Genomic DNA, 27,697 nt, shown 5'->3' with positions numbered 1-27,697 from the left:
CCGCTGCTCCGGCTTCAGCTCCGCCGCCTCCCGCAGCCGCTGCCGGCCCCGGGGAGCCCATGGGGGGCTGCCGGGGGGGGGAGCTCGGGGCCGCCCCGCCTGGGGCTGGGGGGTCCTCGCCCGTCCCCGCCACCGCCGCGCAGCGCCGGGCTTGAGAGGGGCTGCGGGGGGCTGCGGGGCTCGGCCCCCGGTGAGTCGCGGGGGGGAGGCGGCGGGGCTGGGCTGGGCGGGGGGCGTGCGGGGATGGACCCCCCCCGCCTGCTGCTGCGCGCCCCGGGGGGCTGCGCGGGGGTCGCTGCCTTCCCCGAGCCTCCGGCGCATCCCCCGAGCATCCCTCCGAGACCCCCGGGGGTCGCCCCCCGTGCTCGCTGCCCCCCCTCCTCACCCCCCGGTCACGCGTGGGGTCGGGGTGGTGGTGCCGGAGCCCCCCGGCTCCCCCCCAGTTGGAGAGGGGGGTGTCCTGCAGAGCATGGCACCGATGTGGGGGTGCGGGGAGCGGGTCTGGGGGTGCTCGGCTGAGCCAGCCTGGCAGGGCCGGTGGGCGGCTTTAAATCCTTCAGCAGCAGAGCAGTGCGGGGATGGGGGCGCGGGGGGCTGCCCCCCCCCCCCCCCCATGGCAGGTGCTGTTAGGACCCCCCCGTGGTAGGTGCTGAGCTGCAGCCTCCTGACCCCGGAGCAGGGTCGGGGTGCTGGGGTACTGCGTGCTGCTAGAGGTGGTGGGGGTGTGGGGGCACCCCAAGCCCTGTGGGGGAGCACGGGGGGTGTGCTGGGTGCCCCTCGTGGGTGGTGGGTGCCCCTCGTGGGTGGTGGGTGCCCCTCCTCATCCCCCCAAGCCACAGGTATCTGTTGGTGGAGGGCATTTCATCGGGCTGCCAGCTGCTGCTGAGCTAGCCCATGGCTTCTCCCTGCGGCTCTTGCTTGGGGTGCCTCCAAGCCCAGCCTGGGCCATTGGCAACCTCATGCTGAGATGTGGCCACCTCTGCCCCACGAGAGGTCCCCCGGCAGCAGGTCGGGGTCCCCTGCTCCAGCCCGGGCCGTGCTGCTGGAGCCGTGCGCTGGGCGAGCCGGGTCAGGACGTGGCACGGCCGCCAAGCGCCTCACCTGCCCGCTCTGCCCCGCAGGTGGCAGGAGGATGGAGAACAAGGCCATGTACCTCCACACCTTCGGCGAGAGGGAGAACGGCTCCACCTTCGAGGAGCCCTTCGAGGGAAGGAACCTCTCCAAACTGAATCTCTGCGAGGACGGTAAGTCCAGGCGCGCCGCGCCGTTCCCTCTGCGGGCTTGAACCCGGTGGCACGATCCCAGAGAGCTCCTGGGGGGCACGCGGGGGCTTGGCTCACCTGGGGAGCAGCTCAGCAAGTTGTCCCTGCGTGGGACAAATGCAAAAGTGTCTGGCCTGGCTGAGGTGCTCAGTTTGGCTGTGGAGCTGGGGGTCCCAGGGAACCAGAGCCGAGGAGCGGTCCCTGCACCTGGAGGGGGCTGCTGGTGGGCAAGCCTGGGGTCAGGGCGCTGTGTCCCTGGTGGATGTGTGTCACAGAGCAGAAAACTTCTCTTCTGGCAGAGCCCCCGTGGGAGAAATGCCCAGGGAAACACAGGTCCCCGTGCCTCCTCTCCTGCTTATCCACCCCTCTGCCCGATGGGCACAGCCAGGGCACCGTCGGCCACTCAGGGCATGCAGGGTCTCACTCGGTTCCTCCACTGCCCAGGGTTCCTCCACTGCTCCAGAAAAGCTGCTTTCCTTGCTGAAGGTTGACTTTTTTCCTCCAAGCTCTGTGTCTCATGCGTGTGCTCTTGTCCAGAGATGCCCCACGATGGGGACGGTAGCACCGGGGCACGGTGGGACCTGCCTGCATTTCTCACTTCTTAGCTGGCCTCTGCCTCCACCGTGGCCTTGCTGAGCTCTTTTCCTTTCCTCGTGGCCCGTGAAGTGGTGTCTGTGTTGCACTCCGTCCTGGCTCAGTCCCCGCCAGGAGATCTTGTACCCTGGAACAACCCCCCTGAGGGAGACAGAGCAGGGATGCAAACCACGGCATTTACCCAGCCTCCCTCCAGGAATCTTTCACGAGGCCTCTGCAGGCAGGGTGGGCAGAGGCTGGTGCTGAAGCGGAGGTGGGAGAGGTCCCCTTGGCTGGCAGGAGGTCCCCTTGGCTGGCAGCTTCGCTCAGAAACCATTTGGGGGCTGCCAGCCAAACCAGGCTTGTTCTGGTGGGGCTCCCAGCAGCGCCGTGCCCCCCAGGCACAGCTACGTGGGGATGGGGGTCTCGTCTTGCCAGGCTCAGGCACTGGACCGTGGCACGTGGGGCATCCCCAGGGTGTGATGGGGAGCCCGGGACAGGCTGCGTCCAGGCACTGGGAGGGCTGGGAACACCCAGCCCCTGCCAAATTGCTTTTTGGATGCTCGCGTGGCGCAGGTGGCTCGCAGTGCTTATTGCAAGCAGAGGCATGGTGTTACTGGGGCTGAGGACCCCGGGGCTGGGGACAGCTGTGGGTCCGCAGGGCGGATTTCCAGTGCCAATGAAAGCCGAGACTCGATGTCCCCAGACTTGCTGTCACCCCACAAGGCTCCCCCACAGCCCTGCTCCGGGGACCGCCCCAGCGGAGCCCTTGCCCCGGATGATGCCCGGGCAAGGGGCAAAGCCAGCCCTGAGCCCACGGGGATGGATCTCAGGGGAATGCTCAGCTTCAGGGTGAGGACGGATGCTGCAGCCTGGATGCGAGCCCAGCACCCTCTGCTCCCACACCCGGTGCAGCAACCCCAGGGCTGGGGGCGAGCCCTGCCTGCTCTCGGCCCCCACCTCCTTCTGCGGCCGGGCAAACCACAGCCTGGCTCCCCTGGGGGTGGGCAGGGGAGAAATATTTGCTTTTCCCCTTGGTTACCGGCCGGAGCACACCCCTGGGCCGCTCGGAGCGCCGTGTTGTGAAAGCCGGGCTCGGCGAGCGCAGGCAGGGAGGAGTGGGTGGTTCGGGGCGCGGGGCCAGCTCCTCCCGGAGTCTCCCAGGACCTGATATAAGTGTTAATGTCAGAAAAATATTGCAGCTTTCCTCATTATGAAACCCTCGGCTCCATCTGTTTGGCCGGTGACAGCACGCCCCGAGCAGCAAATGGGAACCGCATGCGGGTAATGAGTTGCACATTGGCGGGGGGAGGCTGCGGGGCCCTGCCCTGCACCTTCTGCTGCTCCGGGCGCCCTCAGACCCGGCTTCCCACGGGGCCCTGGGGTCAGCCAGCCTGACCTCGAGTGGCTTTTGTCATTTTTGAGCCTGGACGAGCCTCCCTCAGCCCCAAAACGGCTCCGGGTTGAGCTCTACACCCAGCGTAACCCTTTGCTCTCACGAGCCTCCCTGAAAGTGGGCAGGACGGAGGCACAGCCTGTGGGTGCCCAAGGGCTGTGATGTGATGGAGGAGGGGACAACCCAGGTGGAGAAGGGGACAACCCAGCCCCTTGTCCCTCCGGCACCCCATAGGTCCTGGGGGTGGGTGTGAGTGGGATGGGGTGGGCTCCTCGGGGATGTCTCTGGACGCGTTGCTCATGGCCATAGGAGGGGGTCCCCTCCCCAGGAGGCCTGGCCTCGGGGCTGTCATGCCTCACCTGCATCACCTTTTTGGATTAACCCAGGCTCTGGATCTGAGCGGTCCAGGGCTGTGCTTGGGGCTTAAAAGGCAGAGAGCATTGGGACTATGGCACCTGAATGCCGAGGGGCTGGGAGCTTCGGGCTCGGCTCCTCTTCCTTCTGTCGGTGTCTCCAGGGACGTCTGGGAGCTGGTGAGGGCGCAGACCCGGCGGCGCCCTCCAGCCCCTGGGAAGCTGTTGGTTCCCGGCTGCTCCCGGAAACCCCACTGGGAGAAGTGCCTTTGCTTGGCTGCCCCTTGGCAGAAGCAGGGGGGGACGGCTGGGTTAGCATCACCCCTTCATCTGGGCAGCGCCCTGCACCCTGTCCAGGGGCTCACCCAGCAGCACCGGGGTGGCTCCGAGGCATCCGGCACGAGCGGTGCTGCGGCCCTGGGGCTGGGGATGGAGGCACCGGGTCCCTCCACAGCCTTGCCCTGCAGCGCTGGGTGGTGTTGCATCGCGTTGGGATTTCCTTGTGTGGGGGCCAGGTTCTCGTCCGCCTCCCCTCCGCGGCCAGGACCTCTGCTGTCCCTCGCAGAGGCGCCGAGCCTGGGAGAGGATTTCGGGCTGTAACAACCATCTAGGCTCTGGCTCCCAGCCTTGCCTAGACTCTTGCAAAACACAGCCTTGTTGAGCTTGTGCGAAGCCCCGAAGCAGAGGGCCTTTCCCTGGTGCTGGGCTCACCGCGAGAGAGCCTTTCATGTGCTTCCCGTGTGCTTTCCTTCCCTGCCCTTTACTGAGAAACAAGCAAACAAGCACGCCGCCCCCTTCCTCCCTGCCCTCCGTGCTGGTGTTTTCCTCTTGGGGTCCCCACCGGGCCCTTTGCACCCCATCTCTGCCCACGCAGGATGGGGGCAGACACACACAGATGTGCTGAGCCACGGGGCTGCCGAAATCCCTCGGAGGTGGCTCCGGGTGGGAGCGGAGCCCGCCGTGACGCCGCGCTGTGTCCCCAGGTGCCGGGCGCAGGATGAAGGCGGCCGGGCGCTGCGGCCGGCTGGGCTCGCTGGCGGCGCTGAAGTACGCCGTGCTGGGGCTCTACCTCCTCGTCTTCCTCATCCTCGTCGGAGTCTTCATCCTCGCAGGTAAGGGCCGAGCACGGGGCGATGCTCCAGGGGGACGGGGGTGTCCCTCCGGGCTGGGATGGGGATGGGGCAGCCGGCCAAAACCTGGCAGCCCAAACTGCTCCGGGGTGCTGTGACCACGCTCCTGCTGCCGCTGCGGTGGCATCCAGGGGGTTCTGCGCCTGCTGCGGGATGCGGCACCCACAGAGATGCCGCCTGCTCTGGTTTGCAGCCCGCTGCTGCCCCGGGGCTGCTCCGGCTCCCTGGGAGCACAGCGACATGAGCCTGAGCTCACCATGCTCTACTCAGCGTGCCAGGAGCAGCTTTGGTGTTGCCTTCGATGCCGGGGTCAGCGCAGGGTCCCAGCAGTGCACAGACCCCCCCTAGAGACCCCCCCAAGGACCCCCAGGCTCTCTCAGACACAGGCAGGGCATTGTCCCCGCGCAGCGCATCCCTCCTGCCTCCCCTCCCTGGATTTGCTGAGCGCGGGGGCAGAGCCCAGAGGGCAGGGACGGGAAGGCTGCCCACGAATGCCTCTAATTGCTCCCAGCCCCGTGCACGCAGCCCGTGTGCTTGGCTTCGCTGCTGGCTTCTCTCCCCCCCTCGCCGCGTTGTGTGGTTTGGGAGGCTGCCCACACCCCTGGCAGCCCCCCCACGGAGCAGCTGTGACCCCCCCTGTGTGGCTCCCGTGGGCACCCCAACAAACCCAAGGGAGCTCCGTCGCTTCCTGGCCACCTCCTTCCCAGGTTGACCCCCCCCCCCCCCCCCCCCCAGCACCTCCCTGCTCCATCCCCCGAGTGCTCCCCAGGGCCAGGCAGAGCTGATCTGCCCCTCCGTGAGCCCCTTTGGGTGCGAGGGTGATTTTTGGTGGGTCTCCTGCAGCAGGGAGCAGGATGGATCCCTTGTGGGGCTCCTCGCCGCCAGCCCTGTGAAGTCAGCCCGTGCCTTTTGCGAAGGGCAGATTTTTTGCTTTTCGTGGGCTGGGGAAGGGACAGAGGAGGTTTCGCTGGAATTTTGAAGCCTTTCCCACTGATTTCTTGCGTTACATTGTTTTAATGTTGTTGTTGGACCGAGAAGCCCTGAGCTGGGGGATGCCATGAATTGTGCAAAGGGCTCGGGGCAGGCGCGCATGTCCTGGGCTGAGCTACAGCTGCTCGCCTGAGAGCAGCTCCAGCAATAACAGGAACGAGATTAGGGCCTCCGACAACAGCAGGGAGAGCTGGAGCCCTGGGCATCCTCAAAGCCTCCCTCCTGGAGCCCTGCGGCCGGCAGGATTTCAGCTGTCAGGCTTCAGCAAGACCCCGGTAAAATTGCCTCGCCCTCCTGGCTGCGGGTGGGAACCTTGGAGAGGCAAAATGCAGCTGAACGAGGGGGGGGGGTCTGACCCCTCTGGGGGTGCCAAAACCCCGGATCTGCCAGCACCAGCATCAGGGAGAGCAGCAGGACCGAGCCCTGAGACCCCGTGAGCTGGAGAGCCAAAAATCTCCGGTGCTGGGGGAGCGTCGGAAAGCGCTGGCCGAGGAAAAGCGGCGTCTCGGCAGGGCGGTGGAAATAAGCGGTGATGAAGTGGATGAGCAGGCGATGGATGGATTGGGGCCGTGGGACCCGCTCCGCCTGCCAGCGCCTCTCCGCAGGGCTGCTAACGGGGAGAGCCGCCCGCCGGAGGGATTTTCGCTTGGAGGGGGCCCTCCTGGACAGCTTGGGGCTGGGGCTGAGTTCGCCAAACCTCAGCGTGGGAGCGGGGCAGCTCCAAGGGATGCTGCTCGGCCGGGTGGTGCGGAGCTCACGTCCCTGCCGCTGTGTCTCCGAGCAGCATCTGAACCCCGAGCCCTTTCCATCGCTGCGCTTCCAGCAGAGAAGCACCGGGAGGGCATCCCCCCGTTTGGCGACGGCCTCTGGCATCCTCAGCGGACAGGGACTGGGCGTTCCTTCATCGTGGAGGGCTTGTTTTTTCCTCGTGGGAAGTCCCCGTTTGTGCTAGCAGAGACCAGACCTATCGGAGCTGAGAGCTCACTCTCCTGCACAGCATCCCTCCTCCTCCTCCTCCTTGCAAGGGGAAGGCAGGGAGATGTGGCGTTTAGCGAGGCACCCCCCCTGCAAAGAGCAGCAGCAGAGGGGGATTCTCAGCCCTTCCAGTCCCTGCTGTGCTCCAGCTGCTCCCTTTGTGCCCAGGGGATGTGAGGAAAACCCAGAAGAGCCTCCCGGGGAAGCACCTAAGTGTGCAAGGTACCCACACTTGCACCCGTGCACGCAGGACTTACAAGGCTTGGTTTCTAGAGGTGTCAGGGTGTTGTGCATGCAGGGGGTTACCAGCGGCAAGGGTCTCACACAGCTTACTTTAATTCATCCTGCGGGACCCCAGTCTCCATCCCACCCCATGTTTCGGGTGCCTGGCAGCACGCTCAGCCCCGTGCGTCCCGCTGGGGCGGGCGTGGGTTTGAAGCTGGCCCGGGCAGGCATCCACGCTCCGTGGCAAGGGGTGGAAAATGAGCAAACTGCTAAAAATACCTTAAACCACCTAGGAGCTGAGGAAACAGGATGTTTTGAGCAAGAGAGCCGCGGTGCTTTACATGAAGCCTGCTTTTAATATCCGTGTTTGAAATGCGTAGCTCTCCTCTGCCTGCGCCCCTCCCCGCTCCTGGGGTGTGCGCTCCCTGCGGCTCCTCCCGGCACCAAAAGGGAGGGGAAAAGGCGATTTTGTAAAGCTGGGGCTGCCCAGGGGGGAGCTGATGTTCAGCCCCAGCCCAGTCCCCACTGCCCTGGGGAAGGGGCTGCAGCCTGTGGGGAGCCGGGCTCGGCTGCTGGGGACCCAGCACTTGGGATTACGGGAGTGGGATGCACGTTTGAGCCCTCCTCGTGCCCCAGAATGGCACCAAACCACTCCTGAGCACTCCAGTCTGAGCTTTTTTCCAAGGGCTGGGTTAAATCCCAGCACTGCAGAGCTTACCCCTGCGTGCACAGCTCTGCACTGTGGTGTCTGAGCCCGAATCCGAGGCCGATCCCACTCCTTTGCCCACCCCGGTGCATGGGGGCACCCAGCCCTGTGCTGCTCCGCAGAGCAGCGGGGCTCGTTAGGGTGAGGCTAACGAGCCAGGCGCCTTTGTGAGGGCATCCAAACCACGCATATCGATGGACTCGCACCCCATCCCCGTGTGTGCACACTTCTGCACGCTTGCGGGACCTCGCAGCAGGACCCCGTTGGCCAGCCTGCCCCGTGTGTGCGCGCACCTGTGTCGGGGTGCGCAGGGATGGCCAGGAGGTTTCGCCTCATGTAGCCACCCATTTTGTGGGAGCAGGTGCTGGCTCCCTTTGCTAAGCCCCGGGATGGCCTCAGGTTCACAGCCCGTGTTCTGAAGGACAGCTCACCAGGCCAACAACAGCCGCATGTGCGAGAAGAGCAAAGCAAGGAGCTCGTTCCCTGCTCCCTGTCGGCAGGCAGGAGTGAAGGCAGGGCTCGGCACGCGTAGCGGCTGCTTGGGAAAACGCCGTCGTCCCTACATCCCGTCCTTCCTCCTCCTTTCCCCCAGCTTCTATTGCTGAGCAGGACGCCCTCTGGGATGGGACATCCCTTTGGTCCCTGGGGGTCGGCTGTCCTGGTTCTGTCCCCTCCCGGCTCCTTGTGCACCCCGGGCTCCTCGCTTGGCTCCCTGCAAGCTGCAGCAACCAATCCATCCGTGTGTTACCACCACGGTTTGCATCAAAAACCCAAAGCACAGCTTCGTATGAGCCCCTACGAAGAAAATTAACTTTATCCCAGCCAAACCCATGACACTCCTTTTCAATCACACTGTGACTGCACAGCGTGACCACGCCAACCCACCTCCTGCCTCTTTGCGCCCTCTCCTTTGCTGGCCTCGTTCAGGGCCCGCTGGATTTTCAGGAGGAGCCGGTAAACACGTCTCCACCACCACTCCTGGCCACGCTGCACCATTTGCACGCGTGTGCACAACCACGGGCATGTGTGCAAGGGGGGAGAGCACAGAGCTGTGCAGCAGCTGGGGGCTGCAGCTGGCCTGGGGGGCAGCAGGAAGGGCCAGCAGGGCTTGGGGTAGGACTCTTGTGATCCTTTTCTTCTTGGGATGGACTAGAACAGCTCATGGGTGCTCCCAGGGCAGGACCCGGTGCTGAGGCTGGGAATTCGGGCCAGGAGCTGGTGGGGACGGCAGCCAGGAAGACAGCTTGTCCCAAAAACACAATAGCGGGGAGGGAGCAGCTGCTCGCCGAGCCCTTCGGGGACCATTAGCTCAGCCCCAGGGCTGCCAGGCCTCGTGCTGGAGCTGGCGGCGGGCTGGTATTTTGGGTGTCCGTGGCGGGGAGTGTGCCTGTGCTGCGTGCACGTGTGTGTGTGCGTGCCTGGGTGTGCGGCTGGGCTGTGCGCGTGTAGATGTGCGTGTGTTTGTTGTGTGCCTGCACTGTGCATGTGCTGTGAATGCGTTTGTGTGTGTGCTGCGTACGTTTCGTGCACTTGTGCCTGTACTGCTGCGTGCACACACATGTGTTAGTGTATCTGTGAGCCTGTGCGTGTGTGTGCACGAGCTGTGTGCACGCATTTGTGTGTGTGCTCCCAGCGACTCTAACAACCGCCTGCCAGCTCCCAGGTCCAGATTTCCTGCAAACAACAGAACGAGGAGGAGGTTGTGGGACCAGCACCCGCCCATGTTCTGCTCCTCTGGCTCAGCCTCGCGCCCGCGGTTGTGCCTGATGAGTGGGGTCACGCGCGGCCCTCTGCCTGATTACTCAGAGCCCTTCCCGGTCCCTCCTGAGGGGTGTTTCCCCGTGCAGGATGAAGCCCTGGCTCAGCGCTTCCTGCCCCTTCCTGGGACAAAATTTCTCCTTCCCCGTCCCGTTCCCTGGAGCTGGGGAGCAGCGGGGCAGTGATGGGGCCGCAGGCACCCTCCTGCCCTCCGGTGCGTTTCCAGCTGCCCAAACGCAAGCACCCGAGCGGTGCCCGGAGATGTCCCAAGGGTGATGTCCCTGTGACGCTGCGCCGTGGTCCTGCTGGATGTGGTGGCCGATGGGGGTCCCCCAAATCCCCCCTGATTTGGGGGACGGGAGGGCTGCAGGCGTGCGTGGGTGCGGGCACACGTGGAGCGTTGCAGGGCTGGAGGTGGGGTCCCTACCTGAAAGCTGATTTTGGCTGTGGCTGCGCTGAGATTTTGGTGGCAGTGCCAGGGCTGGGCAGAGGAGAGCCTCAGGATGCCGAGATGGTTTCTGGAAGTTATTTATGGGATTTGGGGCGACTCTGTATTTACAAATAACCGCAGATGCAAGGGGAGGGAGCTTGCCCATGCGTCCCAGCCCTCAGCCACTGGAGGACCTGCCTTTGGGGGGATTTCTACTCGTGATGGCCACTCGGGCCGCTTCTCCCCTTGTTTTTTTTCGCAAGGAAGCTGACGCCGTGATTTTAATCCAAACCAAATGTCCTCCTTTGGTTCCTCCTCCTCGGAAATGGGCGGGTGAGCGGCCAGGATGGTGCCGGGGCTGCGCCAGCTGAACCCCAACACAGCCAAAGGAACAATAGTGATTTTTTTTTCCCTTTATTTCTCATTATTCCTGTGGGTTTGGCTTTGAGTCCCCCCAGCCCAGGCTGTGCTGGAGACCCAGCTTTAATGCAGGGAGCGGCAGAGGGCAACAATGCCCCCAGGCTGGATGGGCGCTTTGAGGGTGCTGCAGGGAGTGCAGCAGGGTGCACTGACAGGATGGCTCTTTTGGGATGTGAGGATGTTTATGTCTGCCAGTACCAGGGTGCTGCCGGGCCCGGAGCCCCCGTGCTGTGAGGAGAGGCTGCGAGAGCTGGGGCTGCTCGGCCTGGAGCAGAGGAGGCTCCGGGGGAGCTCCCCCATGGCCGTCAGGACCCGCAGGGAGGTGCGGAGAGGCCGGAGCCGGGCTCTGCTCGGCGGTGCCCAGGGCCGGGCCCAGAGGCCCCGGGCCCAGCCCGGAGCCCCGGCGGCTCCCCCTGCCCCTCAGGCAGCACCGCTGGGCCGGGCGGGTGCCCAGGGGTGCCCCCAGCCCCATCCCGGGGGGCTGTGCAGGGCTTTCCCCTCCACCACCACCAAGAGAGGGGTGGCTGCGTGGGAGGGAGCGGGGCTGCACCTCTCCACCGGCCCCATCTCCACGGGGGGGTTTTCTGATGCCCCCCCTCCTGTCTCTCCCTCGCAGTCTCCCGGCCGCAGACGTCCCCCGAGGACCTGAAGGCGCTGATGGGGAACGTGAACCGCCTCAACGAGAGCTTCCGAGACGTGCAGCTGAAGCTGCTGCACCTCCCGCTGAAGGGGGACGTGATGGATCACATCTGGAGGCTGCAGGACCTCCTGCAGAACCACTCGGACTCCTTGTTCCTGATGACGGGGTCGCTGCAGAAGCTGGAGGGGCTGCTCTGGAGCCTGCAGAGCCAGGCCAGCCAAACCGATAGGGCCGTGTCGAGCCTGTGGGACAGCCTGGCTCAGCAGAGCGACGCGGCGCAGCAGGAGGTGTACAAGCTCTCGGTGGAAGGCAACAGCAGCCGGCTGCTGCTCCAGCACCACGACCACCTCCTGAGCCACCTCGGCAGCCGGCTGGAGGGCCTGAGCGACCAGGTGACGGCCGCCAGCGGGGCCGTGGACGCCATGAACAGGACCTTCTCCTACGACGTGAACGTCCACCGCGCCCGCATCCAGGACCTGCAGGTGCTGATCAGCAACGCCACCGAAGATGCGCGGCGGATGCGCCTGGTCCACATCGCCATGGAGCAGCAGCTGAAGCACGAGCTGGCCATCCTCAGCAACGTGACGGAGGACCTGCGGCTCAAGGACTGGGAGCACTCCGTCGCCCTGAGGAACATCTCCGTGATTCGGGGTAAGACGAGGACATCTTGTTAGCAGCTCCCCTCGCCGGGGTGTGAAGCCAGGGGGTGTCCGTGGTGCTTTGGGGGTGCTGGGAGTGGGCCCCGTGGCATGGGGATGCCCCATGGAGTCGTCTCAGGTACTTTGGGATGCATCAAATCCATCAGGCACTGCTGTTGGGGTCTCTGTGGGGTTCAGGTGTCTCCGTCACCTTGGATGCTCTGCATGAGGGAGGAAGCTCCCAGGGTTTTCCTCACTGATGCCAAGGAAACTTCTGCCAGGCCCCTGCTGACCATGGCGGTGAGGCAGGATGAGCAGAGATGGCGGGCTTTGTCCTGCTTCTAACCGCAGTGATCGAGCAGGAGGCTGCCCCCCAGGTCCCCTCACTCATCCCCCATCCCATCACCACATAGCCCCATTTTTCCACGCTTCCCTTCCCATGCTCTTCTCCTTTGCCGCTTGCAGCCCATCCCAAATAACCAACCCACCCCTCCTAACCCTTGACCGTTGACTCTAGTTTTGCTGAACCCCCTTTTTTGGCGTTTATGATAGAGTTGCCCTGGTAATGACCATAGCCTGCTAAGCATCTCCTTCCGTTTTGCTTTGTTACACGAGGTCCAGCCATTTGTCCCACCAGCAGCTTGCGGGCACAGCCCTACGCCAGGGGCTAGCCATCTGCTCAGACATTTCCACCGGCCGCTATCAGCACTTTCTGGCCGTTCCCCACGTCGCCACCTCGCTGGGGTGGCCGCACAGCTGGGATGGGGCGGTCGCTGCGTTCCCCAGCTGCAAAGCCACCAGCCAGGATGGGGACAGCTCCACGGGGCTGGAGATGCCAGCACTGGAGCCCCGTCCAGCTGCCCCATGGGACTGGGGAGCAGCAAGGGGACAGTGCCTCTGTGCCGGGTGCTGCGCCAAGGGGCAGGCGGGTTTCGCTTCAAAGATCTCCGAAATGAGAAAGGGAAGGGAGCCGCGCGCCTTGGGAGCAGCTGGGCTGGGTGGGACGGTGGGAAAGGAAAGGGCTGAGCTCTTCAGGGGCAAGGACAGCTGGGCGGGCTGTGGGGGAGCAGCAAAATCGTGGGCACCCTTCTGATTTGAGGCACAAGGGCAACGAGGATGAAGCAGCAGGCAGCAAGCCCAGGGGAGCTCGGGGCAGCCCTGTCCCCAGCTGCGTTTTCAAGGCTGGTGCCCCTGGCTGAGGACTTCGGGGAGGCAGAAAGGTTAGCGGGTTCAGCAGGGGCGAGGTGAATTCACGCTGCTGCCAGCCCCCCGAGCGCGGGCCGAGCGTTTTCCTGGTGCTTCTTGCCGGCCTTGCAGATGGGAGTGAGTGCCGGGGCTGCTGCCAAGGCGCTCCCTCCCTCTGGCCGCCGGCTGAGCCAGGAGGGGACAGATGTGGCTCCGCAGCAGCTGCAGCCACCTTGGCCCGAGCCTGCAGGTCTTAAATAACAGTGTCAGCAGCAGGGAGGGTGCCCGGCCCCGCCGCCGGCCCCGGCCGCTTGCACAACGCGCTGGGTGGGATGGGGCCGTGCTGCCGGCCGGCTCCATCTGGCCGTCACAAAAGTGCTCATCCGGAGGGTTTTGGAGAGGTTTTCTCCCCCAGACTCTGCCAGCAGCCCAGCCGCAGTGCTCGGGAGGGTGGAGCAGAGCAGGGGGCATCTGGAGAGGGATTTTCGCCCCCAGCAGCAAGCCCTGAGCCCAGTGGGGTGGGGATGGAGCTGGCACAGAGCCTCTCCTCGCCGCCCCCCCGTGCTCCTCCATCCTCACCCTCGCTGTCCCTGGGGACGGGACTGTCCATCTCCTGGAGCTGCTGGTGCTGGGGGATGCTGTGGTGGACCCCAGGGCTCACTGCAGAGCCAGCCAGCAGGGTCAGCCCGTCCCCAGGGGCTGTGTCTGACCCCTGGCACTGGGGAAAGCCCACGTGGGACAAGTGCAGCACATCTCGTCCCCAGATACGTTCTCCCCATCTCCTGCTCCCGTGGAGCAGAGGGGTCGATAGCTGGCCGTGGCCATCCTCCACGAAACCTTGTTCCATCGTTGATGACGGACGGTGATGATGATGGTGGTGATGATGATGATGGAGCAGGATGAGGGGGCTGCACTGCAGCAGCTGATTTTTCGGGAGGAAGGCCGGCTCCAGCCTCCCCACCAAGGGGTGCCAAGGGTGGGCAGCCCCCGCGTCCCTCCCAGGCTTAAAGGGGATGAGGTGGGGCCCTCGTGGGGCTTTTATTTCCCGGTGTGCCCGTAAAGCCAGAGCAGATGGCAGCTGTCGGAGCTGGACCAGCGGCTGTTCTGCTCCGCTCCCGCTGGTGGGGGGACCCCTTCCCTTGGACAAGGATTCTTGGGGCGAAGTCAGGGTGAGGAAGGGGGGAATGCTGTCTTGCTGGTTCCCACCCTATGTATTCCCAGGGCTGCTTTCAGCTTTGCTTGTGGTGGGATCTGTTCGTGGCTTCCTGCAGCCCAGCCTCAGCTGCGCTGGGGTGCAGAAGCGAGGGAAGAGCTCGTCCCGAGCCCGGGAGCGTGGCTGGGTCCTGCAGAGCTTTCCCTGGGTCCTGCAGAGCTTTCCCTGCTCCTCCTGGGGTGTCTGGGGCCGCTGGGCTGGGACACGCTGGAGAGATGCCAGAGGGAAACCCCCTTGCCTTGAGACGTCCGCTGCTGCCCTCAAACCCAGCATCACCTTTACAAAGCTCCACTCGGACAGGCTCTGCCTTCCGTAGTGCTCCCTGGGCTGAATTTCATGGCATTCCTTTATTTTAATTCCTTATTTCTGCGTTAGCTCTGTGTTCTGGAAGGGACGGGGCGACATGAGGCAGCCTAAAAAACACCACGTTGTTCCCCTCTCCCATGAACGAGCCAGCAGGGCTTGGCCTCCTCGTGCCCTTTCAGGGAAGAGAGAGTCACTGGCTGGACGTAGCACCACCTGCTCATGCACTCATCTCCTTCCTATTTCTTTTTTATTTATTTATTTATTTTTTTTGTCCCTCTATTCAGCTTTTCAAACTCCAGCAGGCCAGTGAGTGGATTTAAGGACACGCAGTGTTCACGGCTGTTGTGCAAGGCCCTGTGCACTGGGGTGAGCACCACCCCAGCGCCATCCCAGCGCCATCCCAGCACCTCCACACGGTGTGTGCCTCGCTGGCTCCTGCCCCGTGTCCCCCTGGGGCAGCCCCTGGAGGTTTTTGGCTCTTCTCCATCGCAGGAGATCCCACACCCCCCGACCAGGAGATCCCTCTTCCCACCCCAAGCCCCCTCCTCGCTGTCCTCAGCTCTCCTGGGTGCCGGTGCGCTCTGCACCCATTTGTTCCGCCTGTAGTGCTGGCTGGCTGAGAGCTTTCTGCACGGCTGTGAGACTGTGGCTTTTGGGGTTTCTAGGAAAACAGCATTTAACAATTTCCAACTATCGCCCTGGCGTGGCAGGGCAGTGACCAGATGACCCTTCCGGCCTCTCTCTGCCCTATTTTCTATCATCCCATGAGTCATTTTTTTTTTTCTGTCCAATTTCTTCCAGCGGGTTCAGCTCGTAATTGTTTTCAGCTTGGTGGAGTTGGCCCCTAGCAGGCTGATGGATGCAGCTCTGTCACCGGTTTGGCCTTCCAGCTTGCTCGCAAAGAGGTTGCAGAGAGCGGGTGGCTCCTGCCCAGCCAGGGGAGATGCGGGCTGTGCTGCAAATCCCCTCCTGAAGGCTCATCTCCGTACTTCCAAAATGCATTTCTTTTTTTTTTCTTTTTTCTTTTTTTTTTTAATTTTCCTGGACGATATTTCACTGGAGAAGTCACACATTTTGGACGGGAGGAAATTCCAGGAAACTGGCGGCTTTCTCTTAGGGTTGCGCTCAGGTGGAGCTGCGAGGTGAAAGGTTTCTGGCGTGCGGAACAGGTCGATGGGGGTCGTTTTTGTCCTTCAAAGCCCACAGAGCACAGGAGAGGGCTGCTGGCAACGTCCCTCGCTGTCACGTAGGGCTGCTGCGGCCAGCGAGGGCCCTGCATGCGCTCACTGCAGCCAAACCCCTTGTGTTGCAGGGCCCCCGGGACCCAAAGGAGACCCAGGCCACGAGGGGATGGAGGGGGAGCCCGGCCTGCCCGGCCTGCCCGGGCTGCGAGGTAAGGATGGAAGTGCCTGGCCATGAGTGTGTAACGCCAGGGGTGCGGCCCCCACGGGGCGTTTGGGGCCCCCAGCCCTTATGGGGCAGCCCCCATGGGTTCCTCCGCCTGTCAGAGCGGTGCTGGGGGTCCGACGCTTTGGGGCTCTCCACAGGGGGCTTTTTTCAATCTCAAGAATGCCTTTTTTTTTTTTTTTTAAATTATTTTTCCTGCTCTTCATTCAAACCATTGTTTTTGAGAGAAATTCGATTTGAAAAACAACTGAACACCCTCACGCTCCCCGAGAAGCCGGACTCGGCTCGAGGCTGTTTCTAATTTCGGGCCAACCCTAGAAGCACTGGGTCTGCGTCCAGGACTCGGGGACGGCACCGGGGCTGCCAAGGACCCCCCTAGGCGAGGGTTTTCTGTCCCCAGCAGGACAGAGGTGCCAGGATCCGTCCCACCCGGGGATGCTGCCCTGGACCAAATTCTGCACCCCGCTCTGATGATGGGCCCACGTCAAGATGGGGGGCTCAGCACCCTGTAGCCCCCCATTTTTGGTGGCCCCGTTGTCCCCACGGCGGTGGAAACCCGGCTGCTGTCCCAGAGCCCTCCCTGGAGCGGCTGCCCCCGCTCCTTCCCCCCCTGGATATTTTTGTTTTGTGCTAACAGATTCACGGCTGTTGTTCTTGGGCGTTACGAGCGTCAGAAATACACCGTCTGCTTTCTTTCCTTTTTTTTTTTTTTATATATATATATATATTTTTTTTTCTTTAAACAGAATAAACAAAACAGTCCCTGGAGGGTTCACCTTCGGGAGGAGCTGCCGAAAGGGCCGCTATTTTTAGGCCTTTCTCCACCTCGCTTTCTCCGGTGCTTTTTTGGATGCGGTCACAGCAGCAGTGCCTTGTGAAGTCCCGTTGCGCTGCGGATCTGCCCCTGCCCAGCTCCCTCAGGGCCAGCTCCTGCCCCTCTTCATTGCCCCCCCCCGGGTGCAGCACAGAAGGAATTAAGCCCCAGCCCCTGTCCCCTCGGGCTTCCCAAATTCCTAAGAGGGGCTTTTCCTTCCTCAAAAAAAAAAGAGGAAAGTCCTAAAATTCCAAAAAAAAAAGTTTGGAAAAGCCCAGCCCGCTTTGGGCAAAAGGTCGGTGCCAAGGGCGGGGGGCTCCGATGGGGGGGGGGGTCCCGGCGCTGCATCACGACCCCTTTGCTTCTGCCCGTCCTCCAGGGCTGCCTGGGGAGAGGGGACCACCGGGACCGCGTGGCCTGAAAGGGGACCAAGGGGACCTCGGCCCTCCGGGTCCAGCCGGGATGCGAGGATTCAAAGGTAAGGGCCAGCCTCTGGCACCAGCGGGACGTGGAATCGCAGAATCCCAGAGCGGTTTGGGCTGGCAGGGCCCTCAGAGCCCCCCCCCCCAGTGCCACCCCTGCCATGGGCACGACCCCTGCCCCCAGCCCAGGCTGCCCCCAGCCCCATCCAGCCTGGCCTTGGGCACTGCCAGGGATGGGGCACCCCCAGCTCCTCGGGGCAGCCTGCGCCAGGGAGGGATTTCCTCCTCATGTCTGACCTAAACCTGCCCGCTTTTAGCTTAAAGTCGCCCCCCCCTTGTCTCAGCCTGTCTGTAGGAGAGGTGCTCCAGCCCCTGGATCATCTCTGTGGCCTCCTCTGGACTTGTTCTAATAATTCTGTGTCCTTCTGGGGCTGGGGGCCCCAGAGCTGAGCGCAGGGCTCCAGGTGGGGGTCTCAGGAGAGCAGAGCAGAGGGGGACCATCCCCTCCCTCGAGGCTGCTTTTGATGGAATCGTGGAATTATTCGGGCTGGAAAAGACCTCCAGGGTCACCAAATCCAGCCATCAGCCTGACCTACTGAGTCCCATCGCTAAACCACGTCCCTAAACCATGTCCCTTAGAGCCCCAAACCTGCAGGTCCCCACGCTCATCCCCAGCAGGGTTCGGAGCAGATTTGTGCCAGTTTTTTTTTTTTTTTTTTTTTTTTGTGGTCCCCTTCTGGCTCCCCGTGGTTTTCCAGCGCCTCGCCACACCCGGGCTAAGAGCACGGAAAGCGCCCACGCGCCTCCCCAGCAAGGCGGATCGCGCCCAGGAGACCTTTTAAAAGAAGCTCCGGGCTGCAGCCTAAATTTGGGATGGGTAACAGCTCCCAAAACAGCCTCCTTCCGCCCCAAAACGCCCACCGGGCGGGCGGGGGAGGCAGGAAGAGCCCTGCCCAGGGACGCGGCACCACCTTGCTCCTGCTGTCCCTTTTTGGGGACATCCCATGTGCTGCTTGCCGTGCTTCCTTCCCACAGTTTTATGCGACGAGGTCCTTTGGCGAAGCGCTCAGAGCCGGGTCCCAGCTCCCCCGAGCATCTCCGTGGTGCTGGTCAGTACCAGGACAGGGCTCGGGGTTAGGGTTGTGTTCGGGTCGCCGTGCCCACCTCCAGCGCCGGGCGCAGCAGCCAAAGCCCCCTTGCAGCCCAGGGGCAGGAGAACATCTTCACCCCCCCACCCCGTTAGGAGGGCAGGGAGGTGCCACCGGTGCCTCGTGGTGCAGGTCGGGGACGCGTTGGCTCTGGGAGCGTGGAGGCACCGGGGCAGGGATGTGGTCGGTGCCTCCCCCCGCAGCACGAAGGTCCCTCGCAGGGTTAGCAGGCGCTCGCTGAGCCTGGCAGCTCGGATCCTGCTGCTCCTCATCCTCCTCCATCCCAGCCCGGGCTCCAGCTGCCCTCCCGAGGTGCGTTCGCTGCTGGTGACACCAGGTTAGATGACATCTGCGCAGCACCGCGTGGTCTCCAGTTCCCATCCGTTCCCCAATCCCACCCGACCGAGCCCCAGGATGATGGCACCGGGCCCTGGCTCCCACCCCGCGGTGGGTCAGGGTGCCCGGCCGCATCCTGCCAGAGGTCAGAAGATCCCCTCGAGACTGGTGCTGGCCCAAGCTTTGCAAAGGCGCGAGTGCTGCAGGGACAGCACCAGATGCTCCTGGCGCTGGACACGAGGCACGCTGAGCCACCAGCCAAACCTCCCCTCCTTCCTCACCCCGGCCCAGAGGGCGGTTGGGAAGTGAAGGGTTTTTTTTTGGAGAGCCCTTCTGATAACAGGAGCGAGCCCTGATGGCAGCTCTGCCTCTCCTGGACGGGGGAGGTTGATGGCACCCACGTCACGCTCCCACTGCTGCCCCTCCAGGAGCGACGTGCCCTGCACCAGGGCAGCCCCAGCACCAAATCCTGGAGGTCGGAGCGCTCAGATAAGGGAGCTTCGCCCAAACCCTTCCCCAATAAATCACGAAGCACGCTGGCAGCAAGTGCCGAATTTCTACGGTTTATGGGATTCTCTGAAATTTATAGGAAACAGACCCGGAGCGAGGCAGTGCTCCAAGCCCAAGGCTTCGAGCGAGGGCTGCTTTCCTGCATCACCAGGCTCACGCCCCTGTCAGGGGGCTTACACCCCTCCCGAGCACAGGAGAGCCGTCAGCCTGTCCTGGGGGGGACCACCAAGCCTCTCCCCAAAAACCCTGGCTCAAAGCACAGCGCTTTCTTGCGGAGAAAAAAAGTACCCTCAGCCATCCTGGGGGATGGCCTTTCCTCTCCTGGTTACTTTCCCCTCCTGGTTATTTTCCCTTCTTACGGTTTTCTTCTCCTCGATGTATTTTCCCTTAAAATTCCCCCAGCGAGGGATTATTTTCCTCATTTCCATATGGGAAAAGTCAGTCTGGAAAGTGCGCATAAATCAGTCGCCTTCGCTCCACCCCGGGGAGCGTCGTGCCGGGAGCGTGGCTAGGAGGAAAGAGCGGTAGCTCAGCCGAAAGTGGGGTCCGGGGGTCCGTAGGCAAATTTGGGGCAAAAAGAGAGCCCCGTCCTCAGCTCCAGGCTTAGGCCAGGCGGGAGGTTCTGCCCGGAGCAGGCTCCTGGGGCTGCCTCCGCGTTAAGGCAGCGGCACCCTAAAAGCTTGCCTTCTTCAGGTGGGTTTTGGGGGGCAGCACGATGATTTTTGCGGCTGCAAACGGGGCTTTGCTGGGGGCTCGGCAGTGCCCGGCCGTGGGGCTGCATCCCGCAGACCCGTGAGCTCCTCCAGTGGCATCGGCTGCGCGGGTTTTGTGCCCTGCCTCCTTTCACAGCACTGCTCGGAGCGAGGATGATCACAGAGACGCTGCTCGGGAAGGCAGGGACTGAGCCTCCGCAACGGGAAGAGCTGGGGGCCGCTTGGCACCGCGTGCCCAAATTTACGCCCTCCAGAAAAACCAGATGCAGTGGGGAACGGACAAGCAAGATCCCAGTCCTCGCCGGGGGAAGGCACCGGGTAGGACCAGCGGTGACACCAGCACAAGGGGCTCTCCTGAGCCCCCCCCCCAGACCCCAGTGCTCTCCAGCTCAGCTGGGGCTTCGTCCCAGTGGGGATGCTCCAAATCCTGGCTGCTCACGCAGCCGAGCCCAGGCAGCGGCGGTGCTGCCCGCGGGGCTGCTCTCTGCCCACCAGGGAGCTGCTCTGCGGAGAACACAGCTGGGAAGAGGGGAAAAACAGGAGGAAAAAAAAAAAGGAGAAAAACCGAGGGAATGAAAGAGCCCAGAAGACAGCATGGGAGAAGGCAAGGCAAAGCCCGGCGTTGCGCTGCGCGGGCAGCATCAGCTCCAGGGATGGAGCAGGAGGCACGACGCTCATGGGGCTCGCCCCCTGCCAGCATCTTCCCAGCTCTTCCCTCCTCATCCTCAGCCAGAATCGCTCCTCAAGAGGCCCTGCTCCTATTTGTAAAAGCCCAAAGATGGCACAAGTCTTGGTACAGGGCATGGGGGGGGCTCCAGGCTGGGCCTGGGGCACCCCTTTAATCCCCTCCGTCCACGCACAGCCTGACCCAAGATCTCATCCTGGCGGTGGCGGCTCTGGCAATGGGGTGCCGGCAGCATTTTGGGTGAAAAAACCTTGCTTTTTTAACGGGGACAGCAGCCCCGTGTCCCCTCCATGGGGTGACCGGGTGGCAGCAGCAGTGACCAGGGGCTGAGCTCTGCTTTTTTTCATCACGTGCAGCCGAGCAGCGTATCCAGCCCCTCTCCTGCAGCTCTCATCCTCATCTGGTTCCCATCAGCGGAGCAGGCTCCGGGCAGCTTTTCTCCATCTGACACAGCTGGGGCTGCCCGGGGGAGCGATCTCGGCTTCCCAGAGCCTCCAAGTTAAAGGGCAAGAATTTCCTGTGTGCTTTTTTTTTATATTATTTTTTTTTTTCCTTCTTTATAAGAAATCTCCGGGCGTGTGTGTGTGTGTGCGTGTTGTTTGTTGCTATCACACGCAGAGACCGGAGGGGAGGATTTGTCGGAGCGGGGCCGGGGGGGCTGAAGGCAGGGGTGCCCGAGCAGCCAGCCCCTGCTCGGGAACCGGGCGGGGTGCCGAGATGTGGCACGGATGAGAACTGAGCTCATTATTTCGCCTCGCTGGGCGGAAATATCCCCGGTTTTGGAGGCAGCCTGTTTGCTCAGCTGGCCGAGCCCCCCAGCACTGCCGCTTTCTTGACCCAGCACCGCTGGGTGCCGGCTGAGTCGGTCTGCGGCAGGAAGCGAGGTCCCTGCCCCTGGCCCCTGCTCCTCCGAGGAACATTTCAGCCCCCGGGGGGACCGCCAGGCCTCCCTGACGGGGTTTGCGCACCTCCCGCAGCCCCAGCACCTTGCTCTGGCTTCGATTCTGTTATCCCGGGGTGCTCGGTTATTTGGGGGAGCGGAGCGGGGTGCTCCGGGCATCGCTTGGCCCAGCGTTGCGGGTGCTCGGGGGAAGTTGCGCTCAGGTTCAAAGCAGGAATGGCAATTTGGGATGAACGAGGCCCAGGCTCGGCCTCTGCTCCTTGCACGGGGTGGATGCCGCGGGACCAAACGCAGCCCCCGTGTCCCCAGGGCCGGGGGGGCTCAGCCGATGGAAAGAGGCAAATGGGGAGATGCTGGGGGTCCCCTGGCAGCCCCGGTGCGGGGCTGGGTGTGCAACCCCAGGGCTCACCCGGGTGACACGTAGTGATGTGGGCTACGTGGCAGTGACCCGCCCCGGGGTGTTTTTGGCAGGCGTGGTGGCAGTGGTGGGGCTGGGAAGAGGCACGTGAAACAGCAGGTGGTTAGCGTCAGTGTTTTAAGGGAGTTTTGTGGGGTCCTGAGCTCCCCGCGTTGCTTTTTCCCAAACGGCTCCGGCTGGGGGGGGCAGCTCAGGGTGAATCGACCTCGTGCCAAGCTGAGGGGGCAGAACGGCTTTTGCTCGGGACGGGGCAGAAGGGGCTGTGATCCCCCCAAATTCTAGTTTTTCCGCCCCAAAGCTCCCCCAGAGTGCCAAGGAGAGGGACCCCAGCAGAAAGCTCTTCTCCCAAGAGCGGCTCCAGGTTCAGCAGCCAGAGCATCCCTGCTCTCCAGGTGCTCGCCCCCTGGCACTGGGCTTCAGCTCCCCACAAAGGGCCGGGAGAGGGGCCAGCAAGCCAGCTGCTGCTTTGTGCCTCAGTTTCCCCAGCGGTATGAGGAGGAGGAGAAAGCCCTGCGAGAGCCCCAGCCCCGCCGAGGAGCCGGCCCCCGGTACGAGGTTCATGCCCTGTGCTCTTTCTCTTCCCAGGTGACCGAGGACCGAAGGGAGAGAAGGGGGACCGAGGCGGTGACGTGGGTAAGTGCCCCTGGGGGACATCTCCCTTCCTCCCGCGGCAACAGGAGGTGTTTCTCCTCGCGCCCAAGCCGAAGGGAGCGGCGTGGTCCCAGGGCGCAGCTGCAAAGAGTCAGCCCCTCGGTTTCGCAGCCGCTCGAGTGTATTTCTCCCCTTCGGCTTTTCCTTTTGCTTTGCTGGGGAAAGGAAGGGGGGAGCTTGGAGGGTTTGGAAGGAATCGGTGCAGCGAAAGCAGACGGGCGCAGAAGAAAAAGAGGAGGAATGACGGTTTGGGGGGTTCGTCGGGTGCGATGCGGAGGGAAGGGGGCCGGGAAGCTGCGCCCAGGTGGATGGGACCAGGCAAACGGGGCTGTGGCTGCAGCCCACGAGGGGTCCGATCCTGCACCCCTGCAGCACGAGGAGCAGCTCGTTTGGGGCATCTCCCCCCAGCTCCGATGCCGAGCGCGTGCCCGGCTCCAGCTGCAGCCCTTGCAGAGCCCCCAGGGCGCACGAAGCAGGTCTGGGCCTTGCTGGCACCGGTTTGCGAGGAGGGGCCGGGGGCTTTCTGAGCTTCCACGGCCCCGCAGCTGGCCGGGGGCTGACTGGGAGGAAGGGCGGCTGCGCGAGCAGCCCTCGCCCTGGTGATTAACGGGAACGGCCCAGCCCAGCAGCGCCTGGCCGCGCGCCCTGCCTGCACATCCCTGCCCTCCCTGGGGACACACTCGCCGTCCTCTGGCACGCACAGGCTCCAGGAGCACACGGTGGGGGTCCCGTCACCTCCCAAACCCCCCCCCGGAGAGCCGTCCCTGCCATCCCTGCCGGCCTCGTGTCCCCGCTGTCCCCGCCACCCCTGTCGTCCTGCTGTCCCCATCGTCCCCGCCACCCCTGCTGTCCCCACCAGCTCCCTCCCTGCTGGTGCGGAGCAATTGCTGGATTCGTCCTTTTCACGGAATTCCAAGAATTTTAGGGGTTGGGAGGGACCTCCAGAGACCACCGGGTCCCACCCCCGCCCCCCGCCGAAGCAGGTTCCCTAGAGGAAAGCAGGTTCCCTTTTGGCCGCGCTGGGTGGCTCAGGAGCAGAGCGCGGCCGTGGCGGCGCTGGTGGCGGTTTGGTGCACGAGGAAATCCTGAGCTCGTTCATTACGGGGACTGTTAATTGTGCTGGGGCCGTGGGACCCAGGCCGTGCGGTGCTGCCCGACGTGCGCAGGCATCGCGCTGTGCTTGGCAGGCCGGGGATGCGGGAGGAGGAAAGGAGGACGCGGGGCTGAGCCCTGGGCTCGGGGTGGAGACGGGGAGCGGGTGCTGGGTGCCAGCAGCGTGCCACGAGCCCCCCCGGGAGCAAGGAAGCCCGGCTGCTTGGAGCCAGACTCGGCTGCTTCGGGGAGATGCTGCTGGGCGAGCAGAGGACACCGGTGCTGGGTCGGGCTTGGAGGAGCAGCTGCTGGCAGCTGGAGGCAGAGGCTGAGGTCAGGACACGTGTGGAGCTCGGCCGAGCAGCTTCATCCAGCCCTGGGGGGACACCGGCGCTGGGGCGATCCCAGGCAGCTGCTCGGCACGGCTCGGCACGGCCCCACGAGGGCTGGGAGGCGACGTCCCAGCTCGTTTTTCTCTGCCCGGGCCTCATTCAGGAGGTGCGCGGCACCCAAGAGCCGCCGTGCGTCCCGCAGCCGCGCCATGCGCGAGGCAGGGCTGCGCAAAATGCCAGCGGGGCCGTTCGGAGAGGGCATGAAACGTTTCCTGTCTCATCCACGAGCCCTGTGCCCTGCACAGATCCAGGAAAATAAGCCTGGGGGGGTCTGGATCCATCCTGGAGCCTGGCCCCGGCAGGTCCTGGCCATGGGAGCTCAGCCCGTGTCGCCCAGCAGGGACGTGGCTGTGCCCCCGCACAGAGCGAGCCGGGCAGGGGCTGCACACCCGGAGCCTGAAATATCCAACAAAAAAAAAGGTTTGCGCAGGTCCCAGCCTGCTGGCAGTGCCGAAACCCATCGCAGCGGGTCCCCAGGGCCACGTCAGCTCCCAGCCCAGACCCTCTGCTCCCCGCGGGCTCAGCCCCACGGGCTCAGGCTCGGCCGGCCGCCTCGCTCAGACGTGAGCCGAGCCCCTCCGGCAGCCGCGTCCCAGCACAAGGGGGTGACCGTGCTGGGCAAACGTCAAACCCTCCGCAAACCTGAGATCTTCTCAGCTCCCTCTGCAAAGTCCCCTCGTGGCGTCAGCACCTCCCAGCTGCACCCCTCGGGAAGCCGCCACGGTGCCCGTACCGACACGGAGACCTCCAGGGGTCCCTCCAAGCCCCAGCCGTGCTGTGATTCTGCGAGGCCCTGGCACGGGGGGGGGGGAAGTCCCTCTTTTTTTTTTTTTTTTTAGTTCCTCTTTTTACTTTTTTAAAATGCTGGCGTTTGGTGGGAGAGCGGGAAGTGGGCAGCACAAGGAAGGTGGGCACGGATGGGGGAGATTTGTGGCAGGGGGATGAGGGCAGAAAACCCAGTGACGCGGCTCCGTGCCCACTTTTGGTGGGAGCAAAAGAAAAGCAGGGGGGACACACGTGGTTTGGCTGGGCTGTCAGGAGCAGGGGGAAAGAGAAAGGGAGCAGCCCCCGACCCGCTGGGGAGCAGGTGGGGGATTTGCAGCACCAGGCAGGAGATCTCCGCCCGAGGGGCAGCGCTGCGCGCGGCCGTCCCAGCTCCTGGCGCTGGAGAAGCGGTGCCGCCGCGCGTCACCAGCGGAACCTCGGATTCCCAGCGAGTGTGCTTTCGTAGGGAACATTTTCCCTGATTTTTGGGGAAAAAAAATCTTTAAATATAAACCTCCAAGCTGCTGCAATGCAACGGTGCTTTGGGGGGGGGGAGCACGAATAAATCCCACCTGCTTGTGCCAACCCCCCCCGGCTGCGAGCCAGCTCCTGTCTCGGCACGGCCACTGCAGGCCCCTCCGGCAAGGGGTGGCCTTGGTGACCCAAGGGGACCTGCTGGGACCTCTCCAGCTCCCTGTCCCACAGCAGTGGGGCGTCCCCAAGCCACCCGTGGATGCGTCACCGGGTGCCTCCCGCAGCGGGGAGGGCGGGGAGGGCACCACGGGGGCAGGGCTGGGTGTCCCACCGGCCGCCTTCGTCCCCAGATGGCCCCACAAAGCGCCAAACGGGCCAGGTTTGGTAAAATCGCGGCGCCTGGGGGCTGTGCCCGAACTCTGAGCCCGCTTCGGGGCCGGGGAGGGGGGGCGGTGGCGTTGCTGAAAGCAAGCAAAATCTGGAGGCTGAAGGCTTTTGGTCCACCAAATCCCCCAACCCCTCGGCTCTCCAAGTGCCGGAGATGCGCACGCTCAGGGGCACGGTTGCATGGTCCCCCTGTGGCCCCCCCCCCCGTCGTGTCCCCTGATGTCCCTCTCTGTCCCCAGCAGCCGAGGAGGGGCTGATCCGGCTGGTGAACGGCTCCGGCCCCCACGAGGGCCGGGTGGAGGTCTTCCACGAGCGGCGCTGGGGCACGGTGTGCGACGACGGCTGGGACAAGAAGGACGGCGACGTGGTGTGCCGGATGCTGGGCTTCCGAGGCGCCGACGAGGTGTACCGCATGGCCCGCTTCGGCCAAGGTCGGGGGGGGGTCCCCAAGGTGGGGGGGGGGGGGGCTGCAGGCGGTGCTGAGCCCCGGTGCTGAGCACGGAGCCGCTCTCCGCGTTGCCCCGGGGCGTGGGGTGGGGGGTGCTGGAACCACACGGTTTTGGTTTTTCAGCCGGATGAGGCTTCTGATTTTTTTTTTCCTTTTTAGAATAACAAAAGATTTTTATTTTTGTTTTATCTTTATTTGTTTTTATCATTTTTTTTTTTTTTTTAAAGCTTTTAAAAACATCGTGGCGACGCCAGTGACGCTTTTGGCGGGCGCCCCGGTGGCCTTTGGCCCCGGTGGCCCCCCGCGGGGGGGGGGAGGGCTCTGTAACCCCTTCTCCAGCTGCTGGGGCCACCGTGCCCCCCCCCCCGGTGGGGTCCCCTTGGGGGGGGTCACCCCGAGCTCCAGGAGCCGGTGGCCCCGGCAGCAGCTTTGGGAGACCGCAGAGGTGCCGCCGTCTCGGTGCCACCCCGTTTGGATGTCCTGGGGGGGGGGGGGGGGGCAGGAGGAGCGCATCACTGTGGTGCCCCCCCCTCTGGCGTGTGCCCTCAGCCCCCCCCGCGTGCTTCATTTTGGGGACAGCAGCATGTGTCTTTTGGGGCATTTCCCCCCAAATTGAGGGATTGTGCCTCCCCAGAGGCTTGGGAACCCCCCCGAAAATCTGGGGCAGCCCCTCTGGGTGACCCAGCTGCAGCGTCCCGGTGCCTGAACCCCCCCCCCCCCGGGGCGAGGAGGGGTCTCACCGGGCCCCCCCCCCGTGTTTTGCAGGCACGGGCAGGATCTGGATGGACGACGTCTCCTGCAAGGGGACCGAGGACAGCCTGCTGCGCTGCAGCTTCTCCAGCTGGGGCAAGACCAACTGCGGCCATGCCGAGGACGCGGGCGTCAAGTGCCTGACGCCGTGAGCGGGGACACCCCGAGAGGGGACACCCCAAGAGGGGACACCCCAAATGGGGACACCCCAATTGGGGACGCCCCGAGAGGGGACACCCCAAGAGGGGACACCCCAAATGGGGACACCCCAATTTGGGACACCCCAACTGGGGGCACCCCAACTGGGGACGCTCTCGGGGTCGCCGAGAGCTGGGGAACACCCAGCAGCAGGCGGACTGGCCCGCGCTTCCCGAAATGTTTTATCAGAGAAATAAAAGCTTTTTTTTTATTATTATCCCCCAGCGGCGCCGCCCCAAAACCTGGTTTGGAAGCAAACGGGGGGGTGCAGGGGTGCCCCCCATGCCTCCTCGCACGGCTCCCCGGAGGCAGCGAGGCTCAAACCTTCCCCCCCCCCCCCGTGGTAAAACGCCTCCTTCCCGCTTATTTCTGGGATTTAATCCGGTTTTTGGATAATTGGGGAACGCGAGGGGCCAACCGAAAATCCTGCTCCCAACGCAGGTGACGGGGGGGCGGGGGGGCAGCCCCCAGAGCTGCCCCGCGGTGCCGAAATTTCCTGGGGCTGGGCGGGGGGACTGGGGGGGTGTTGATAAAGCCCTGGTTTGGGGGTCTCCGACCAGGGGACCCCCCCCCACCCCAACCGTCCCAGCCCCGTCCCTTGGGGGCCGCGGGGGTTTGGGGGGCAGAGGATGCAGGAGGGGGCGGGACGCTGACCCCAAAATGCGAGGGAGGGGTGCGGGACGGGGCAGCAGGGAGGCCCCATGGCCCCCCTGGAACCCCCCCGGGTGTCGAAATTGGGGGTTTAGCCCAAATTTGTGGGAAAACGAGGGAAAAACGTAAAAACAGCCCTGGTGTTTCCTGCACGGGGACGGCCCCAGGCGGTGGGGTGAGGGTTGGGGGGGGGGGTCCCATTTGGGGGGGGGGGGTCCCTGATGGGATGGGAGGGCAGGCTGGGGGGTGCGGGGGGGCGGGGGTTGCAGCAGGCCAGGGCACCCCGCGTCCGGATCCCGACACCCCCAGGGGCTGGGGAGCTGCTGCACCCCCCC

At 64.1% G+C, this 27,697-nt stretch overlaps 1 protein-coding gene across 2 annotated transcripts; it reads left to right on the top strand.

The window, feature by feature from the left end:
- SCARA5 (scavenger receptor class A member 5) lies at positions 1-26,935 on the top strand. Of its 2 annotated transcripts, none has more exons than XM_066995184.1 (9): positions 1-190; positions 1,122-1,244; positions 4,568-4,696; positions 10,835-11,509; positions 15,513-15,593; positions 16,801-16,899; positions 22,140-22,187; positions 25,558-25,746; positions 26,529-26,935. In XM_066995184.1, exons 2-9 carry the CDS (start codon positions 1,133-1,135, stop codon positions 26,663-26,665), a joined length of 1,470 nt encoding a protein of 489 aa, XP_066851285.1. In that variant the 5' UTR covers positions 1-190; positions 1,122-1,132; the 3' UTR covers positions 26,666-26,935. The 2 variants fall into 2 exon arrangements, with proteins under 2 accessions (XP_066851285.1, XP_066851284.1); XM_066995183.1 differs by having other exon boundaries at positions 25,555-25,746.
- Positions 26,936-27,697: the final 762 nt, after the last annotated feature.

The sequence above is a fragment of the Anser cygnoides genome, chromosome 3, assembly GCF_040182565.1.
Source record: "Anser cygnoides isolate HZ-2024a breed goose chromosome 3, Taihu_goose_T2T_genome, whole genome shotgun sequence".
Classification (NCBI taxonomy): Eukaryota; Metazoa; Chordata; class Aves; order Anseriformes; family Anatidae; genus Anser; species Anser cygnoides.
This window is presented reverse-complemented; position numbering and strand designations above follow the sequence as displayed.

Bases quoted from the DNA above. Each gene is read 5' to 3' on its own strand.
- SCARA5 (XM_066995183.1), top strand. From the start codon at position 1,133: ATGGAGAACAAGGCCATGTACCTCCACACCTTCGGCGAGAGGGAGAAC. The intron at 1,245-4,567 runs GTAAGTCCAGGC...CTGTGTCCCCAG, and splicing joins ACTGAATCTCTGCGAGGACG to GTGCCGGGCGCAGGATGAAG. The intron at 15,594-16,800 runs GTAAGGATGGAA...CCCGTCCTCCAG, and splicing joins CGGCCTGCCCGGGCTGCGAG to GGCTGCCTGGGGAGAGGGGA.